At 37.1% G+C, this 20414-nt stretch overlaps 1 protein-coding gene across 2 annotated transcripts in view; it reads left to right on the top strand.

Moving 5' to 3' along the window:
• Positions 1 to 20414, top strand: part of SSBP2 (single stranded DNA binding protein 2) — a 194569-nt gene that overhangs the window by 49517 nt on the left and 124638 nt on the right. For both annotated transcript variants that reach the window (XM_051642072.1, XM_051642071.1), the window contains exons 3-4: positions 4332 to 4393; positions 6049 to 6133. In XM_051642072.1, coding sequence (XP_051498032.1) covers positions 4332 to 4393; positions 6049 to 6133 — 147 coding nt within the window. The remainder of the gene's footprint in view (positions 1 to 4331; positions 4394 to 6048; positions 6134 to 20414) is intronic.

The following is a 20414-nucleotide window of genomic DNA, read 5'->3' as shown; positions in this document are numbered from 1 at the left end:
GACATTTTGGAGGTGGTAGAGGAGAGGGGAGAGATGAGAACTCAGAATGTTGTTTGTGACATTTATAGAAAATTCACGTAGCAGAGATAAGGAAAAGGGGTAGAATTGTGGTAGTATCATGTTATATTTATAGTAAACTGTGTTTCTGACAATTGTTTTTCTTCTCATTGATAAAGCAATGGAAAAATAAGAGACAAAATAATAGAGAGTATAATTTTGGCTTTCCCAAAACAGCTGTCACTTGTAAATACTACACTGCACAAGATTAATTTTGCTCATTTTGTCTTTATGATATACTTGCAAAATGAGCAGTTGACGGAAGTATAACTGGTATGACATTTGGATTTATAGAAAACATTCAGTACAATGTCTTGAAACTTAGTTTTTGCAACTAATTCAATCTCGTGTTATAGAGAAACTCTCAGATCTGAATGAATGTAGTAATACAGCAAATCTTTCTAATTAAGACTGTTACTAGCCAAAAGATGGTAAACATGGCAGGGACAAATAATAATATATTGAGTTGGTATGAGGTGTCTGTTAGATTTCACACAAAGCTGTGAGTTTATTTACTTCATTAACAAGCAGAGCAGAAGAGTAAATTCTGTGAAGACAGTACTTGTGAATGATTATCACTGATATGGAGAAACCTGGAAAAAACTGGTTTTGGGCAGACATTCAGACTGAGAAAAGTGTTCCCTACTTGGAGAAAATAAACTGAGCACAAGTTAAATGACAAGTAGTAAAAGCAGCAGAAAAAAAAATAAAAAGGAAAAGAAAGAAAGAAAGAAAGAAAGAAAGAAAGAAAGAAAGAAAGAAAGAAAGAAAGAAAGAAAGAAAGAAAGAAAGAAAGAAAGAAAGAAAGAAAGAAAGAAAGAAAGAAAGAAAGAAAGAAAGAAAGAAAGAAAGAAAGAAAGAAAGAGAGAGAGAAAGAAAGAAAGAAAGGAAGGAAGGAAGGAAGGAAGGAAGGAAGGAAGGAAGGAAGGAAGGAAGGAAGGAAGGAAGGAAGGAAGGAAGGAAGGAAGGAAGGAAGGAAGGAAGGAAGGAAGGAAGGAAGGAAGGAAGGAAGGAAGGAAGGAAGGAAGGAAAGAAAGAAAGAAAGAAAGGAAAGAAGGAAAGAAAGAAAGGAAAGGAAGAAAGGAAGAAAGAAAGAAAGAGAAAGAAAGAAAGAAAGAAAGAAAGAAAGAAAGAAAGAAAGAAAGAAAGAAAGAAAGAAAGAAAGAAAGAAAGAAAGAAAGAAAGAAAGAAAGAAAGAAAGAAAGAAAGAAAGAAAGAAAGAAAGAAAGGAAAGAAAGAAAGAAAGAAAGGAAAGAAAGAAAGAAAAGAAAGGAAGGAAAGGAAGAAAGAAAGAAAGAAAGAAAGAAAGGAAGGAAAGGAAGAAAGAAAGAAAGAAAGAGAGAAAGAGAGAAAGAAAGAAAGAAAGAAAGAAAGAAAGAAAGAAAGAAAGAAAGAAAGAAAGAAAGAAAGAAAGAAAGGAAGAAAGGAGGGAGGGAGGGAATGGTAGTTGATTGTGTGGTAGACAGATCTTAGCCTTGTAATGCCCATCCAGTCCTTGGCTGTAAATGACAAACAGCCCTTCCCTGACTCTGTACCCCATGTGAGTCATTTCTTAAGAGACTGATGATCGGCATAAGGGATGAAAGCAACAGAATATCAGTTGAGAGAAATGCAAAAAAGTCTTCAGCCAGTTTATGATATAACAAAAGCTACAACTTTCCATGCATTTTTGTCCATGTCTGGCTCATGCCTGTTGAGAAGCAACTGCCCTGTTGTCTCAGGCTTGTTCAGAGGGTACTTGAGGTGTAAAAGACACCCAGGTGCCACAGGAAGAGTTTTGTGTTGGTTTGGTCCCTCCTTAAAAAACATGAATGTTTGGTCTTAAGTGCCCTCTCTGCTCTGGCAGTCTGGACCTGCCACAGTAGTTTATATGGGTTTTGTTAAAGATGAAAAAGTTCAAAGTAGTTCTAAAACTAAAAAGAAGTAGCCATACATAGGTTGTGTGAGCCTTACTGTGGTCAGTGGTATGTATGTGTGTATAAAGGAAAAAAGTTATGAGCCTGCCCTAGAGGTCTACTAGGGAACATGGCTAAAATTAATGGAACAGAATTCAGAAAAGGAAAATGGAATCCACTCTGCTTCTAGATAACTTAGATTTAGTTGTCTTAAGCATTCTGGTATTTTTGTAATGCTTTGTTTTAAGTTTGAATGTAATAGAACTGATGGACAAGTAAAAGGTCTGGAGAATCTGCCCTTTGAGGAAAGAATGAAGGAGTTACTTCACTCCCTGGGGAGGAGAAGGCTCAGGGAGGACCTCATCCCCATGTTTCACTTAAAGGGTGACTACAAAATGGACAGAGCTCCCCCATTTTAAGGAGCCACATAGGGAAGACAAGACTGTGGGTACAAGTTACTCAGGGAGGGGTATAGTTTTGATACAAGAAATAAAAGATTATGAGAAGAATCATTCACTGGAACAACCTTCTCAGGGATGAAATGGAGTCCCCATCACTGGAGGTTTTCAAGATGCATCTGGACAGGGTGCTAGGTAGTTTCATCTAGGCTCCCTTTCCCAGAAAGGTTTATACCAGATGATCTTTCAAGGTCCCTGCCAACCTGCGGTGTTCTGTGATTCCATGATTCTGAGTCAGTAAGGGCTAGAAGTCCTATGCTGATCTTTCAGTTAAAGGGTGAACTGTGCTTCATGATCCTTGTTGAATACAGTCTTCAAGGCTTTGTTGCCTTCCTCTCTAAAACATAGGACTTCAGGGTCATGTAGCATTTTCCTGGATCTCTTGGTAGACCTCTTCAGTTTGTTGGCTCTAACTCTTATAACTTGGTCTGCAAATTTGCTTTGTTTCAGGAGTCATCAATAGCCTCAAGGTTACCTCTTAAAAGTAATTTTAAAATAGGAAAATTATTTTTGAATAGTGGTATTCATATAATGTATGAAAATTATGCTAGGTTATCTTTTATGAATGCAAAGAACATTATTGGATGTACAAGCCACTTCTGGAAGGTTTTGATAAAACTTTTATGTGTTTAAATATCATAAGAATTTGATGTGGAAATCAAGTTGCAGTTGAGAATCAAAGTTCTAGTCTCTTGGAACATGCCAGCTCCTCTGGCAGTGTGAACACTGTATGTACCTTTTATAGAAAGATTTTATGTAGGTTTTTATATATATATCTTTAGATACCTTTCATGCTAAGACTTTAAGCATTTCATTAAAATAATCCTCTTTTTATCTGCCATTACTTCTGTCTCTAGAGCATAATATGGTTTGTGTTTAAACATTTTTTGTTTAAACAAAATTGGACAGGAAATAATGCTGAGACGTTGTAACTGGAGGAATTTGGAGTGCATGCAACGCCCTGGTTTCCACCCAGTTTTAACATGAGGCATTCTTCTATTTGACGTTGTGTGGGTTTCTGCAGGACCTCCAGTTAGTTGCAGCAGAGCTGCTTAAGCAGTTTATATAGGCTTTATTATAGTCTAAACTATATCATTTTGCAGTTAAGGACAACCTAATGACTATGGCATTACAGAAATGGTTGTGTGAACATAATTAAGATACATTTGGGAAGTGTTGCAGGGAGACAGAATGCTGTCACCGTGTATTGGGTTGTCCTGTGGGTTTGCTGATCAGCAAGATGAGAGTGAAGTCAAGTGAAATAAGGATTCTTAAACTGCATTTCCTTTGAAAACAGTGTTAAACAAACCAGGCTTCTTGGGTGAAAAAGAAGTGAGAGTGAGGATTGCTGTTCAGGAGGGGTTGCCAGCGCAGGCAGACGAAGCCAAACTAGCTTTACATTTTCACAGAGTGTGGGAGGCTGGCTGGTAAGGCTGATGCTGCTCCTCATTGCCACATTACCTCCAACAGTAAAGCACGCCTTGAGGATTACAAAACACGGGCTGACTGTGGATGTGGAGGGAAGACTGCCACCTGCTGAATCAGTAACACTAGTTCTGATGTGTCTTCTGTGTTTTCCTTTATGCAAACTGGAAAATACTTTAGATCGTTTCAAGGGTACTCTTTAACACTTTTTTTTTTTTACCTTAAAATAATACACGTCTCAGTGCTGCAGTGATACAAAATAAATAATGGGTAAAAATGTATTCAGATCCTAGAAAAAAGCCGCTTTGAAGTATCAGCTACATTAATAAGTGAAATGAAGTAAGTTATATGGCCATCTGGATTGATAATGATAAAGCCTTTCATAACTATGAAATATTTTCTTCTTTCTCTTTTTACTATCTGCATGACTTATCTTAACGTGTTTTAGTCAGATCACAAAATTGTACACCTCTGTTTTTATTTTATTTTTTTTTAGATAAGATGGGAAAAAAACATCACACTGGGGGAGCCCCCAGGATTCTTGCATTCCTGGTGGTGGTAAGTAGCAATTTTCTTGTCCTCTGATAGAATATGTCAGCTGCTAGTTCCAGGGGCTGGAGGCAAGAAATTCAGGTGTAAAAGGAATGTGAAGATGAGGATCAATACCTATTTTCTTGTTAAGAAATGAAAGAACAGAAAATTAGATGCAGAAGAGATATTAGACACAGGAAAAGTAATATCGCATAGTGCATTCATGAAGAAGCATCGTCAAAAGAAAGTGGCCTGCATTTCTTTCTTCACCACCTTCCATTAAGTTATACATTTAAGAGGTCATTCTACATATCCCAAATAACTGCATTTGAAAAAAAACAGTATATAGAGAGACTTTGCATGTAGATATGAGCTTCCTCAGTCTTCAGTCCACGTTCTAATCACAGGAATAGCATATAAAAATAATAAGCTGAACCCATGCTACCAGCCTTTTTGAGAGGCAGCGTGCATTAGCATGGGCTTGGTGCTGCAGTGTCTGCTTTTGCAGTTTCTCTCTGCTCAGAATACAGGTAGACACGGGGTTGACTTGTAATTTTTTATGCATGATACCATTTGCTTGTATATAGTAGTGTGCAGTGACACATTTGTGTGTGTAGAATTCCCAAGGAGAAAAGAGTGCTCATAGTCACTTGTATTTAGCCATTACTTGTCACATGATTTTAATACATCAGTAATCCTGCATTTGAAAGAGTACAAAATACAGACATACTTGCAACTGTCAGGAGTACAAGAATGCAGGAGTTTTAAACTGGTCCCATTCGAACCCAAGTAGTTTGTACAGCTGCATGGAAGGTGGTATATTCTTCATTGACCTTTCTTTTATAGCTTTTAGTGATGAGATGGAAGCCTGGCAAGCAGAATGTGTTCCTTATGTGTCTGATGTCTGCATTATCCTTAATTCTGATCATCTGCAGCATAGTGCTCAAATTTTCCACAATACCTTGTTACAGTGCTGGACTAAGTTAGAGAGGATTAAGTTTAAAACAATAAAGAAACACTATGAAACTCCAAACAAAATTTGTTCTTTTAATTGTATTAGCATACACATAATTTCATTCCAGAAACTTTTTATTAAAACAGATTAATGTGTAACTCTTTTTGAAGAGGGTTGGAGGGGAGGACTCATGGAAGCATCATCATTTCTTCTCACTCTTTGTAACCCAAGAACATACCCATCTATTTTCTACTCATGTCCATACACATGGCTCTCTGAGAAATTTTGTTTAAAGCACATTATTGGACCTTGGGAGAGGTTCCAGTTTTCTCTCAGTTTTTTTGCCTTTTTATGTTATTACGAGTCTATGCCTTCCCATGCTTTGTGGAATTTAATTGCAACAGTCAACAGAGGAATGAGGTTAAATGCAGAGTGTCAGTATGATGCTCTGTACCCTTAAACCTTGTACATTAGAATAGCTTCTTGGTCTGTACTACAGTGATATAAAGGAATGCAGCACTGCTTGCCATGGAGAATTGGGTAGCAGGACTTGATTCCTCATAGATGTTTTACAAAGCCGAATTCTTTCTTAAATGTGTTTTCATCCCTTGGCGAGGAAGTGATATGTCTGTTGCTATGTATGAGCGTGCATGTGTGGTGTGAGTACACCATAAAATCTACCCGAGTGTTACAATTGTTTTCTCACCATCTCTGTAACTTCTTGCAGTGTGTTTTGGGATCTCTACTGTGCAGCTCCAGAAAGACGAGAAACATGTGAACATTCAAGTGAAGCAAAAGCATTTCATGACTATGTAAGTTTTGTGTGTCTTTTTCATGCTTTTAGTAATTGTATGTATAAATGTGATAGAGAAGTATTTCTGCACTACAGGGACTGAAAAATGCAGCTGTCCATCATACATAAGTAACTCTCAGTTGTCTGGGGAATTAGGACTTCCTAGTTTGGTGATTGCCCGGAACCATAAGAAAAACCCCTGGGAGCCATCTAGGAGATCAAAAGTGTCTTCCCATGTGTTAATGCAGAATGGAGAATGTCCTTGTGTTGTTACCCCACAGACACATCAGGCTGCTCACAAAGTCTCAGGGCGAAGGAAAGCCCAGATGTGTCATGTTCAGATAGCTGTACTCTTGTTGGTGCTGAAGAAGAGGCTGTTAGATAGATGGAATTGATCTCCTGGCTTCTATCAGGACTGTACTGACTTCAAGTCTGATAGTTCTTCAGGTATTTTCTGCATCCTAAAGGAGATATTTTTCATCAGTGTAATTAACACTTAAGCATCACAGAACAAGTTAAATGCAAAATCATCTAGTTCAAGAGAATGGGAGGAATAAAAGGCAAAAGTATTTGACCAATTTTCATGCCTTTGAGACTTAGTTCAAAACATAGCAGAGATTTTTGTGTTTTTTTGCCTGCAAGACTAATAATGATTTTAGAAGTAGTTGTAGAAGTTAGGGTCCAAAGCATTGCAACATGTATGTTCCTGTTTCTCCATTCTTATAATATAAATGGAGCACTTCAGAAATGTAGAAATGCATTCCTGAGTTAGAATGGAATTTGGGGTCTTTCTGCTGTGTCAGCTCCTCTGAATCTAAAAATTTCATTTTTACTGAGGAAGTCCTTAGGAGGCTGACCACTTGTGAGTTTATCGTTCCTTTGAGCCAGCCATGTAGTCTAAAGAGGAGGTGTAACTTGCTTACGATGCAACTCTGAAACCTCTTTTCTTGAGTGTTTTCCAGGTCTTTTAGAAATACTGTCTAGTTACTGCAGAAAAATATTTTTAAAGATAAAAGTAAAGTTAGACTGCCATAGCCATTTCTGTCTTAAAAACACAAATTTGGAAGTATGGAAATGAAGCAGCTAAGTGATCATTTTCCATTTTCTGTTGTCATGATTTGATAATATCTCTGCTTCATACAGTATAGAAGCTAATGCTGCCTTGTTTGTTGCTAACAATGACTTACATTGTAAATGCACCATGAACACAATTAGAACTGTTCAGTGTAATTTACTTGCAGACCAATGCCACCTTAATACCCTGTTCCTGGTGGTTAGACGATGAGGCTAAATGCTAAAGGAGCTTTGGCAATTTTGCACAGTTGTATCCTGGCTACATTGATCATTAGTCATAATTAACAGGGGGAAAAAAGTGTTAGAGGAACAAAGTCATAAGGAAGTTTTCTACCTGCAGAATGTTTAAGTCAACCAACTTGGTAAAGCATATTCCTCAAATGAAAAGCAAAGTCACTCTTGGAAGTATAATTGCTGCAATCTTTTTGTCTGTTCTGTTTTGAACACAGAATTATTGTAGAAATACAATGTTTTGCCGTTGTTTTGAATCCTTGTTACAAGAGCAAGGTTTAATTCCCCATTGAAGGAGAAACAGTTTTACAGGAATAGTTCATGAGTGCAGGGAATGATGTTACTGAATTAAATTTGTGGAGATCAGAATCCACAGTACGACAGTTAACTTCAGGGGGACATTGTGCTCTCAAAGTACATTGTGTGTAACAAAAGCCAAAAATCTGAAACATGTAAAGGTTGTGAAAAAATTTTGAAATGAAGTGATCAGCAAGAAGATATTTTCAGTGCAAAAGTACTTGGAAACCTAAAAAGAAATGGAAACCACAATTCTTTAAAGTCTTGAGAGTTTCACTGAAAAGTAAGTTCACTGTTGAATCAAAATTTTGAGGTATAGTAAGACCCTAGGTAAGTGAATCAAGATAGTATATGAAAAAATAAAAAATGTTGTCCTAGCAACACCCTTCTAGCATTTCGAATTTCTAAGGTCCTGGAATATTACATGGCCTTATTGCTGAGTTATGTGTGCATTATGATTATTATTGTCATAATTAAAAAACCTGAGAAAATACTCTTTGAGTTCTGTTGTGTAATACAATTCTGTGACTGTCTGAATGTTTAAGTTACAGCATAAAGTTGTGTTTGATGAAGGAAAAATAAAATCATGGTATGCTGCTATTTGCACATCAGTCTGTGTTCACACAGAACAAATGTTTATTTCAGAAATGAATTGGTTCATTTTAGAAATTAATTCACCAGGTATTTCTAAAACCCATTCTCTCTCAATCTTTTAAGATGACAGGAAAAGCTAGGTTTTGCATTGTTTTTGTCACAGTTGAGATAAACTCTTCTACTGTCTAACAAGACTCGATGTTTTCTGTAACATCCTGCACTTTTTGCTTAGTAAGAAAGTTTGCATCATGTTAAGCACATACTTTTGAAATCTTAAGTTTATTTAATATTTCAGCAGCATATTGTACGTTCATATCAAAGCACATGACAAATAGTTATAAAGTATGGCCGAGCATATTTCACAGCAATGGAAGATGAGCAATTATGAAGTGGCCAATGCAGTGTTTTGCCATTGACTCTGGAGGGGTAAAAATTCCATTGTCAGTGAAAACACTAGAGATAGTTTGTTGCTGGGTTCTGGTTTCCCTGTCAGGCTGAGGGATCTGGTAAATCAAGACTGTTGTCACATTGCAGGTCAAGTGATAGAGCATATGTACCTGTACTGTCTTATCTGAAAACAGTAATTGTTAAGGACAAAGAGCACAGAAGGCTTGTTTATTAATATTTGCAATTCAGATTGTTTGTATTACTTACGCATTTTACCTGAACTAATAATGATTTATGTTCTTGCTGAAGTTGCAAGTTGTCCGGTTACACCAGATGTGTCATGTTTAACACTAAATAGACAGAATTAGCTGAACCAATAACTTGTCTGTCTGCTTTTGTGAAGAGAGAAAGTTTTAAAAATGCTTGATAGACAAGGAAAGCACTTGTGGATGATTTAATGATTTGTGAAATACTGGTGTCTCAGTTAACATAGTTGCAGGTCAGTCTGGAGCACACAGCTTTACTCACAAAATTAACAGATACAAAAAAATTTGGGTTTTTAAGTTTACATGAAGTTTCAGAGTATCTTACCTGCAGTTGTAAGAATACTGCCATTTAATTTCCCCCTTCTTTACTGGACAGTGCTTTTTTGAAAGATGAGGTGTATTCATTATTTACTCTGCCATAAGATTTCAGCATGTGCTTTGCTTGTCACAGAATGCAATAAAATATTTTCATCTGGGCTTAGTACATTTGCTATATCCTTGGGTGAGAAAACTAGCAGGATCCTTCTTGGACTCTGCAGCACTGCCCTGAAAAATAGTGCATATAGTTTACCCTGGTATCAGCTCTGCCTAATCAAGCAAATTGAGTCTTAACCGGTGTGTGCCTATCTGTCTGAACTGTTGAGTCTGGTTTTGACTATCTGTGTAAAACAACAGTAAAACCAAATTATTTTAGGTAACTATTATTTAAATGTTCTGATATATATACCTGTATCAGGTTTGGGCTTTTTTTTTTTTTTTTTGCTTTTTTTTTTTTTTTATGGTAGCATCCCTGTTCTCCAGAGGAAGGGTTTGGAAATACTGTTTCATTGTGTTCGGATTGTACTAATACAACTTCTGATTTTTATCGAGTTAGTGAGAGGAGAAGAATCTTTCATGTCTGACAGCAGGAACACAAAGTGACTCTCAAGTTGGAGGCTGTAACTGCTTGCAGTACTAGCCATGCTTATCTTGCTAAAAATCCAATAAATAGAAAACCAAAGGCCTACTCCGGCTTTAAGAAGATTTTCTATGCTTATCTTGAGGTTAAGTATTTGCAGCTTCTCCATATTATCTAAAGGGATTCTGTTGTTATTTTCTATTGAGATTTGCAATTGGAAACATTTTTGTCTGAGTAAACAAGGTTCTGAAGTCATGAGGTACGTTTATGTAATGTATATTGGGCTTGAAGATAGATGTATGTCGTGAAATTCTGTGTGCTGGATTACGGAGATAAGTTCTGCCCTTGAAGTTCTAAAGTAAATGATTTAGAATTAGAAATTATTTACATTCAAGTAACTCAGGAAACAAAACTGGTGCCTATTAATATTACAGGTGTTATGGTAGGAGTAGCTTATGTGAAGCAGAAAAGCCCCCATGTTTCTTTATCAGGTAGCTATGACTTTTCCTGAGGAAAACTCCCATGTTTTGAAGTCTTGTGAAAAGTCCTGTATATGGATGCTCTAAGACCAAGTTTACTCTTCAGTGTAGAATGGATTTTCCAGTCTCCTAAGGAGATCTCTTCATCTCTGTAGTTAAGATCTCATTTTTCTGGGTTTTGAGCTGAGATCTTCCATTGAGAGAAGAAGGTTCCAGCATGCATCTTTTCCTGCCTTCTTTACACTTCTTTACAAGATGAAAATGTACTATGTCAAAAGGAAAAGAAAACTTAAATCTGGGGATTCATCAAAGAAGAATGGATTTTTAGCAGCAGTCCCACCAATGGACTTCTGACTGCCAGAAGTGACCATTCTCCTCAGACCTGGCCATTCATTCATGTTTCTGGACCCTGGGTTTGGCAGCGTGATACCTGTAAAAGTTCTTAAAAGATTATTTCTTTACATAGTGGTTAAGATCTTTTTAAAGTCCAGAAGTTCCTGGGCTTCTTTCACCCTCCTTACAATTAAGTTATTCCATGTGCTGTTGGTGCAAAGAGTGATCTATTAATTATCACAAATAGCTATAGTAATATATTGATTATTTTCTAGGTAAGTTTTCATTAGTGTCTTCTCCACAGGTCTTGAAAGATCACTTCTGGTATGAGAAAGGGTCTCTTGTTTGTTTTTATGGTTCCCAAAACAATGCCAGGTAATTTACAGGGTAAGAAAAGACACATTCATTGCCCAAGAGACAGTACAGTATAAGCTGGTATCACATTTCCACCTGACTTGTTATCACATTTTAATAGTGAGCTGTAAGACAAGAGCTTAGCTTTACATGAAGGTTGTAGGGTATATTAAAGACTATGCTATAATCAGTTCTGTCCAGATTATTCCTTTTAAAGGTCATTGTGTTATAAATCAAATTTTTCTAGAAATTATTTGGCATAGTGTTTGGATATTTGAGATGGCTGATCAATCCCTTAGCTAGTCTTTCATAAACACAAGCTAGGTCTCTGCATTTATTGCTGTTTTTTATGGGGAAAAAAAATACACTACTTCCCTCTTCTCTGGCCCCATCTTCCTTCTGCAAAACTAAGAGGCACTTCGTTGCCCTGAATCCCCCAAACCCCTAATTTATCATTAGTAGTACTCATAATCTGAGGGGTTATTAATGTTTTTACATATTTCTTGAGGACTGAAGATTACCTTGAAAAGCCTGGGACAAGATGTTCTCTGAAGACATCATTGAATGTTTGTTGGAAGTGACTGTAAATCTCAAGCTCTGGGTTTGCATAGCGTAGTGAAACTGTCTTCTGCAAATAAGAACTGCTTTATTGTATTTTAATTACTATTCTTTACTTATGAAGGCCACATAGAAATTTTAGGTGCAGATTTTTTTTCTATCTAAACGTATGGAAGCTTATTTTGTTTCAGGGTAATTTTTGAAAATGTATGTTCTTGTTGCATTCCCCGGGGTGGGTCTGAGTTCATGCTTACCAGCAGTCACAATATTTTCTAGGCAGTCAATCACTGTGCCTTCTTCTTTGCCTTTTGTGTGCCTAGGATGGAAGAATTTTGTTCAGCTGTTGATCTTCTTGCCTTCTGTAGCTCTAGCTACTGTGAAATTCTGCAGGCAGCCTAGCTAGGGCAGCTCATTCTTCAAGGTCCTCCCAGGTTTCTTGCCAACACTTGAATTCTAGATCTGATTTCCAGCTCTCAGTTTCCATGGAAAATGCATGTTAACTCCTTCTGCTTGAAACAAAAATGAAAACAGAAGCTTCTGATCATCCCAAAGCGTGGAAGAGAGAGTGGACAAGTACCAGAGCGGAGGGAGTGGGAGTCGGGTAACCTACAAAATGCTGAATTCAGTGTCACTCATGGGACAAATGCCACATTGTGTTGCCAGGGGATCATTAAATTTATGGATTCATGGATGAGTTCAACAGAGTTCACATCTCAGAGGAATTGGTAGCCCTCTTGCAAGCTCAGCAGAACTTTGGTCCATTCCTTTCTTCTCTGTTTTTGAGGTTATCCATGGTCTGATGGGCTGTCATTATAAGCAGAGGTTCCCAGGCATAGTTCTGTGGGTAGGTGTAATTTTCTTTGGTCAAGGAGTATGTGCAATACCCTTCATAGTTTGTGCTTGGCCTGCTTTGCACAAGGACTGCTGTACCAAAACCAATGCTTCTGCACTGAATTACCTATTTATTCCTTGAATGAGTTCTGCAAAATCATAGAAGGCCCTTTACATGTTCACTGGTCACCCCTGTACCTGTAATTTCAGCTTCAGAGGATGTTCTTCAGACATGTGATTCCTCCTACTATGTAGATACTACCTTTGGCCACCAGGAGAACAAGTTATTACTTAAAATTGGAAAAAATTAAGTGGTCGTAGCATTCTTTTCATAAGAAATATAGAAATTAAAAGCATCTTCTATATACAGTCCCTGTTAAAACAATATCCTTTGCTTTTTGTGTAAATAGCATTAATTTTTAAGTAGGAATGAAATACCTTTACTGCTCTTTTCATACCGCAGAGATCATGCCTCACTTCCTTGTGTTCATTGATACATATAGAAAAATGTATTCTTAGATATTAAAGCCAGGAGACCAAGGAGGACTGGCATTTCCTTTGAGATTGTGTATCTGAACACATTTAGTAAATCTATAAGGTTAAAGATTGCACTGGTTTATTAGAAAAATAAGATAAACAATTAATAAATAATATTTTGAGTGAAATACTCTGTTAATGTGTCTCTCAAGGTGATAAGTCCTTGGCTATCTCATATGTGCAGTCAAAAAAAGCTTTAAATCTGAAAAAAGTGATAAATGTTTAGAATTCTTATCTTCCTTCATTGTCAGTTGTGTGGCAACACTGCAATAAAAGGAGTGTCTTCATGGGAGCACGGTACTTACTGGAGGGTTTGGAGAGAACAGTGTGGTTGAAGTTCACAGTCTGAGAGTCTTGTACAATGGATTTGGCAGAATTACCAGAGGCAAGCTTAACTTTTTCAGTCTCTTCGCTCCTTAATTTTATTGCTAAGTAGAAGTTCTCTAATGCAGTTGTGTGGAAAGGAGTAGTTAAAAGCACGTTCTGACCCCACTCAAAGTAGGCATCACTCTCTGCAAAACTGCATTGACCAGTATCAGGATTTGACCCACGTATTTATCTGTGTATCTCAAAATGTTGCAGTGTTGCCTCCAAAACCCTGCAGCTGGATTTATTTGCTGTTCAGAAATGTTCAGGGTTAAAAAATGGGTACTTTCCTTGGATTTTAGAGATCTCTTTTTCAGGAAAATATGGTTTATTTTCTTTTTGTTTCCTGTTAAGAAACCCACCAAGAGAATTCTCTTTCTCATGTTTCCATGAAGAAAGAAGATGTGCTATTTCTGCTCCTACCATCCTCCTTCATCATTCCCATAATATGTTGATAATATGTTGACTAAATTTGAACTTCTCCATGTTATAAATGCTAATTGTAAGCTCTGATACAGAAATTTGCTTTTACAGTCCACATATTTTTTTCTCTCTTTACAGAGGGAATTTTACCGGTAAATTTGTGCTGTGCTTCTCTTTTAATGTGAGGACTAAGCCATTTGTTTCAGAGAGAAAAAGCAACATTTCCTCCCCAAAATTCCAACACTTCTTCTTTGAGTGGAGATTTAATTTTCTCAGAATACAGAAGTAAAATGGTTAATTAGTTTAACTTAAGTGGAAGCTTCAAATAGTACAAGGAATGAGCATCTCCCCTGAAGGCAGTTTAGCTCCTCCTTCATGGTTCCCAGAGGGAGGCAATGGACATAGTGAAAGAGTTCCTCTGTTCCAAGAACCGTTTCACGCTTCATTTTCATTGAAAACAATAGGAGATAACAGCCTTTCTAATGAGGGGAGGCTTCCTGGGAATGTTCGATGCAAAAAATAGTATTTATTCAGAATTGAGCTCTAAAGAGATTTATGTACCCTGTGTGTAAAACCAAGCTGAATTTATGAAATGGGACAAAACTGTTTTTTCTTTTGGTTGGAGGAAAGATGGAGTGTGTGAGGATTCAACAAGGGGAGAAGTCAGTGGTTTAAAAGATAGTGTGGAGGGCACAGGATGAGGTATAGGTCAAAAGATGAAGGGAAGTGGCTGTAATGCTGTGAGTTTATGTACCATGCATTGAGAAATGTCCTGTTCCTAAGCATATGTTTAGTAGTTGTATTAAAAACCTTATATATACCACTGTTGACATACAGATCATTCTTATTCATTGCATAATGTATGCAGGACGTTCTTACAGCACTCCAGAAAGTTATTAAAGGAGGTTAAGTTGTAGCTTAGTAACATTGGGAATATTAAATTGACTAACAAATGCTTTGAATTTAGAGTTAAAGATCTTCTGACATTAATATTTAACACTGATTGTGTGTAATGTTTTACATCAATAAAGTACTGAACAAACACTTGATCAATAGAGAGCAAATGTTGGATTAAAGCCTTGCAACAACCCACTTCCTCTGCGTGCTCTTCCTCCCCCTCCGTATTCTTTCTGCTCATGCTTTATTTTCCATATAAGGATTTCATCTCATGTTTATAATGCTAAAGGATTTAGGTATCCCTCTCATGAATGTTTGCATTTAACATTTCCGATTTAACTACTGACATTTCTCTCTGAGCTAATTACAAGAGGGGACTGTAAGAAGTCTGCAGTACGTAGTGGTAAGTTTGTCTCCACCAGAAGATTGAAGTGCAAGCCAGGACTACATTGATGTAAAGCATTTTTCTATTTTTCTGATACCAGTATTAAGCTAGATTTGAGGCACTTCACCTAAATGTATTCTTCTTTAGCCTCATAAATAGTAAAAGTGAAACTGAGAGTCTTCATTCTGCACAACATTCCAAATGTGGATTTTGTAGTAAGCTCGACTGCTCTGTTAATACATCTAAGTGACTCATTTCAGACTTACTTAACACATGCTTGGAAAAACCAAAGACTTAAAACTTCCATCTGCTCCCTAATATGATGAAAGATGAATCCTGAAGATCACAAATTGTGGGATACATGCAGCTCTTAATCAGAACAGCTGAACAACAGCAAAAGCCTTATGAGAGGTGGTGAGAAATGAAGTAATGAGGAGGAAAGTCAGGCAGGCCTCTTGAGGGAACATGGATATCCATGGCTGACTAGAACTGTCACATCCAAATATTACACTCAATATGAAATGCACATTATATAGCCTGAGTCACAGGGAACAGATAATAGTATTTTTGAATTTTCAACCAAATTAATGTCTTCATATTACAAGCAGTTGTGCTAACATGGATTCTTGACTTTGCACAGTGTTTTACTTGAGAAGAAATATTGTGTAGGTCTCCATTAAATTTTGAAATCTTGTTTCTTGTTTTAAAATCTTTGCATTTTACATGTTATCTTAGCCGCTGAAAATACATAAACCTTCAGTGGATACAAACAGAGCATTTCATTCCTGTGTTTAGTATTGCAGATAAAAAAAAAGTGCGTACACGTGTGCCTAGAGAGAAACTGAGATTGACATTATCAAGGATAATTACAATTAAGCTTGATTTAAGATGAAAATCTGCTTTGCACTTCGTCATTGTAGGCTGTTTCATTGTGACCCTTCCTTAACTTAAGTGGACATCTCCATAGTGCTGTCACAGTAACATGCACAAACTAGATTTATGCCAGTTAGTGAGGATACCTATAACAAAATTCAAATGTAGCAGTCTGTCTGCATAATTCACATCAGAAGAGTGCATGACCTGTCTAGTTTACTCAGATCTAGGAAGAGGAAGACAAGGCTCATTATAAGGTTTATGGTAAATATTATGTTCTGAGCCATAGAGAATCTGGAAAACATTTTCCAATTCTACTTTCAGATTCAGTTTCTATAAATGTATTGCAAAGCTGAAATTTTAGCCTATGAAATTGTTCGAAGTTCTTAACTATTAAACAATTGAGGAAATGTAATGTATTATGTGAGTTTTAATATCTTTTCTGTTTTAAGGAAACAGAAAAATATACAGACGGTATATGCATACAGTGGAGTATGATGTTACACTTCATAAATCAATTTTACATGAGTCAGATTTGCAGTGAGGTTTGTAAAGGCAGACACTTGAATCCCTGTGGATCATGGCCTCATTGACTTTATCATGGATCTACATGGATGTTGTGATCTGCCTGTACAGATCTGATGGCAGGATCAGGAACCGTGGCCCTAATCTGACAAACGGTTTCATGGTTGAGTAGCATTGTGTGTGTGAATACTCTCATTAAACTCACATATATGCTCACAGTTTCAGGATCACAAGGAACAGTATGAACACAGTCAGTTATGTCCAATTTTAGAGTTGTTTCTCAATATGGAAACCAGCTGTTAATTTATTTAGTGTTGTCTTTTTTCCTGAATATATGTGTGCAGGAGACCCTTTACTGGTTGCCTCTCTTGTGAAGAAAATCTGTTTCTTGAGGACAAAACTGGGTTCCCTGGACAACTTGTATATCACTGCAGAAGGCTTTTTATGACATCCTGCCAGTTAATTTATAATACTTCATTTGTTTCCCCACTATTTTAGTGGTTTTACATTCTTCTTTGTACCGCAACATGGTGTTTTCTAATTCCCATTGCCAATTACTTTCTTTTTCTTGCTTCAGCTGATTTCCCCCCATTGTTATGTGGTGGACATGCGCTGTTTTGGGGACTGATGGATTGCAAGAGTATAGCTATCACCGCTCCTGAGTGAGATCCAGCTGCTGTCTTGGCTTTCACTTATTTAGAACAGTTTGCTTTCTGCTAGTTGGATAGTTCAATTTAGCATATCCAGTAACTGCCCTCCTCCCTTGAAAGAGAAACAAAAATAAAGATAATAAACAGCCTCCAACCAACTGTTCTTTATCTTACCATGTGTTGTTCATCTCTTGAGGGCTTGTGGGATCTCCCATGTTCCTTGATGATGGAGAGAAAGAAGATTTTCTCTCACTGTCCTTGGGGAAAGCTTTTTCTTTAGTATTTTAAAGGAAGTTAGGGATCCATCAGGTTTCTGTATTCCCTTTTTTTAATGGCCTTTCTTGATGCTCAGCTGTGGTGGTCTCTTAGAGCTTGCCTGCCTGCAGTAGCTAGTTGAATACTATTCATTCTTGAGTAGTTAATACAGTGCATTCTCTGTACCCCCATGAATATTTAGTCTGGGTTTTAATACAAAACTTCTTCCTCTCTCAGGTTCGAGGTTTAATCTCTGCTTTTTCAACAATGAGACACATAAGGAAAATTTTCTTTTCCTCTTAATAGGAAAAAAAGGAGCTCCTTTACACCTCTGCTTTCTTTCCTGATAATTTGCAGAGTCTTCCTGGAAGAAATTTGATATTGTTAATTCTTGCAGCACTACAGTATGCAGAAGGCTTTCTTGAACCTTCTGTTTTCAAAGTCAAGCTTAAATGGTACAAGGAACTAAGCTTTCATTATTTTAAAAAAGACATGTTCTGTAGCCTGCTTGATTGCTTAGAAAACATGACCTGAGTGTATGATGGAAAATGATTAGGCTCCAAAAAAAGAAATTTCCCCATTAAAATTGACATCACTTATATTCAGTGTCCTGAAATCCAAGTTGCTACAAGAAAATGGTATTGAAAGGGCATCCAAGAGGGTAATTTCAAAAGAGGGCTTTAACAGTTTTTTAATGTACTACCCTGTTACTAGATGTCTTCTCATCCCCTAGGGGTATTTCTAGAACTTTTATAATTAATAAACGTACATTCTTTTGTTACACCTAAAACACACAGATGAGTATAGCTTTCAGTTTTCTTACAGTATGTGATAATTTTATGAAGTGGAACCTGTAGTTTAAGATTATGTTTAAAAGCCTACTTCTAGTTACTTAAATTTTTCTTGGAACTTAAACAATTCCAGGTGAATTGTCTGTCCAAGTTGGCTGCCTCAGGCTGAACACTTTTTCGCAATGCCCTTCAGCAGAAATGTTTCTCTGAGGGTTTGCAGAGTTATCTCTAGGTGAATGGATGGGTAGAATGAAAGGACAGGTGATTGAACATGACTTTACCTTTTGGTGGAACCATTACGTTTTGCTGAGGGAGAAAGGAAGGGATGAGGTAGCTCACCCACCATGGCCAAAGTAGGCTTTGATGATATGTTTCTGCATATTTGAAGCATTATTAGAGGCTCGCATCACTTATTTGTAAATGAGCTAAATACTGTTTTTGAAAATACTGCCCTTGCATGCATTATGCTTCTCCATTACCACCAACAAGATGAAGTTGGAGGAATGTGCAGCCCAGTCCATTTGTGGACCAGGAGTCCCACAGAAGAAAACTCTGTACGTGATGATGTTACGAAGTCATTCACCTTGCTCACAGGCAATTTTTGAAGGAAGAGGAGATTTGGCATCCCCAGCAGTTGCTTGGGGAAAGTGGTGGTCACTACTGTCCTTCCCATGAAGCCAAGTACAAGTGTTTGTCTGGAGGAGTTCTGCTGGGAATGCCTGGTTTCTGGAGCTGTAGCAAGAGAAAATGCAGCCTGAGCACTCAGCTGCAGAGCTGCTGACAACTGGCTCTTTTGGGAAGCAAAAAAGCTGAACAGCTACAAACTTGGCTTTAAAAAAAATAGGCTGTGATAGCAGTTAGACATCTCTCAAGTTGTGTGGTGGCAGACCTGTTTTCTTCTATAAAATATTTTTTTATTAAATACCTATGTTTAGCTATGTTGTATTAAGTCCCATGGTAGGTACAAAAATTATTTTGAATGCATCCTTCATGTCCATCCTGAAGACCTTCTTCAACTTTACTGTGTTCTTAAAAGTGCTTGTCAATGACAGTTTGGATTAGTTCATGTTCCTGTGGACTAGGCAGCCCTAACAAGGGGTACATTTATTTTGAAGGACCCGTGTCTTAAAAACCTCAAAATAAATGAAATAGAAAGAATTACCGTCTTTGCATGTGTATTTTGTACTTTGTTCTTATTTTGTCAACTCCCCAAAATGCAAAATAAATCGATCTTAAATAAACAGAAGATAGTTTAACAACAGTATGCACCTTGTGTTTCAGCTACCCCAACTTTTCTCTTCTTGAGAGCTGCAGGAGATTGGTTCTGTTCCCATCTCCTGCTCTTGAGGAGTGGGATTTTGTATAACTTGGGCCCCCCTGGTTCAAAAGCAGGTCTGGCAGAAAGAGGATGATTTGTTAATAGCATTAACTGAAAGCAGCCCAGTTAGCATTATTAATGCTATTACCATTGAGCTTAGGTTTGAATGATGGTTAAAACCTCTGTTTTTGTTACATGCCTTAAAAGTTAGTTTAAAAATAACAGCTGGAGGAGCAAGTAATTTGGTCTCTGATGATTTTGACACTATGTATTAAATCTCCACTATGCATGCCTAAAGATTGGCTGCAAGCTCTTGCTAATATAGGTAGCTTTTTTGTTGTAGTTATTTTTATTTTTTTCTTTCTTCACTTCTCTTGAGTACACAGCAGCTTCTACTGACATGAGATGAACTCCAGAGGTGCTTCAGCTGTCATGAATCAGGCTGCCTGATTAAGAGGCTGAGTGCAGGTACAGGCATTAGGATACTTACCATTGTAAATCTCAGGGTTTGTTGTTTCAAGCTATGGCTCAGTTCATACATGTGTCCGTAGTAATACCTTTGTTCTTAACGAGTGGGCATTTGTTTGATACAGGGATAGTACCAGATGAACCAGAGGGGCTCTGTAAACTGGTCATGTAAAAAACATGGTATATCCTCGTTCTGTGAATAACTTCTAGTTTAAAAAAGTTACTGTAAAACTTAGTATTTTGAATACTTGTTCTATTCTATTTTTAGATTACAGTTTTCATAATTTCAGCACGAGATAAAAGGAAATATTTCAAGAAATAGATCCTAAAGCATTTACATATTGGATTTCCTATTTATTAGCGACTAGAAGCCATGTCAGAAAATGTGTTCCAACTTTTATTAAAAGGCACATAGCAAATACTGCAACTGTTGACTTAGTCCCTCGATAATAGCAGAAAATGAATTTTTGTTTCTGCATGTGTTGTTGAGCAATTATACACAACCATTGC

Source organism: Apus apus, chromosome Z (assembly GCF_020740795.1).
Source record: "Apus apus isolate bApuApu2 chromosome Z, bApuApu2.pri.cur, whole genome shotgun sequence".
NCBI classification, from domain to species: domain Eukaryota; kingdom Metazoa; phylum Chordata; class Aves; order Apodiformes; family Apodidae; genus Apus; species Apus apus.
This window is presented reverse-complemented; position numbering and strand designations above follow the sequence as displayed.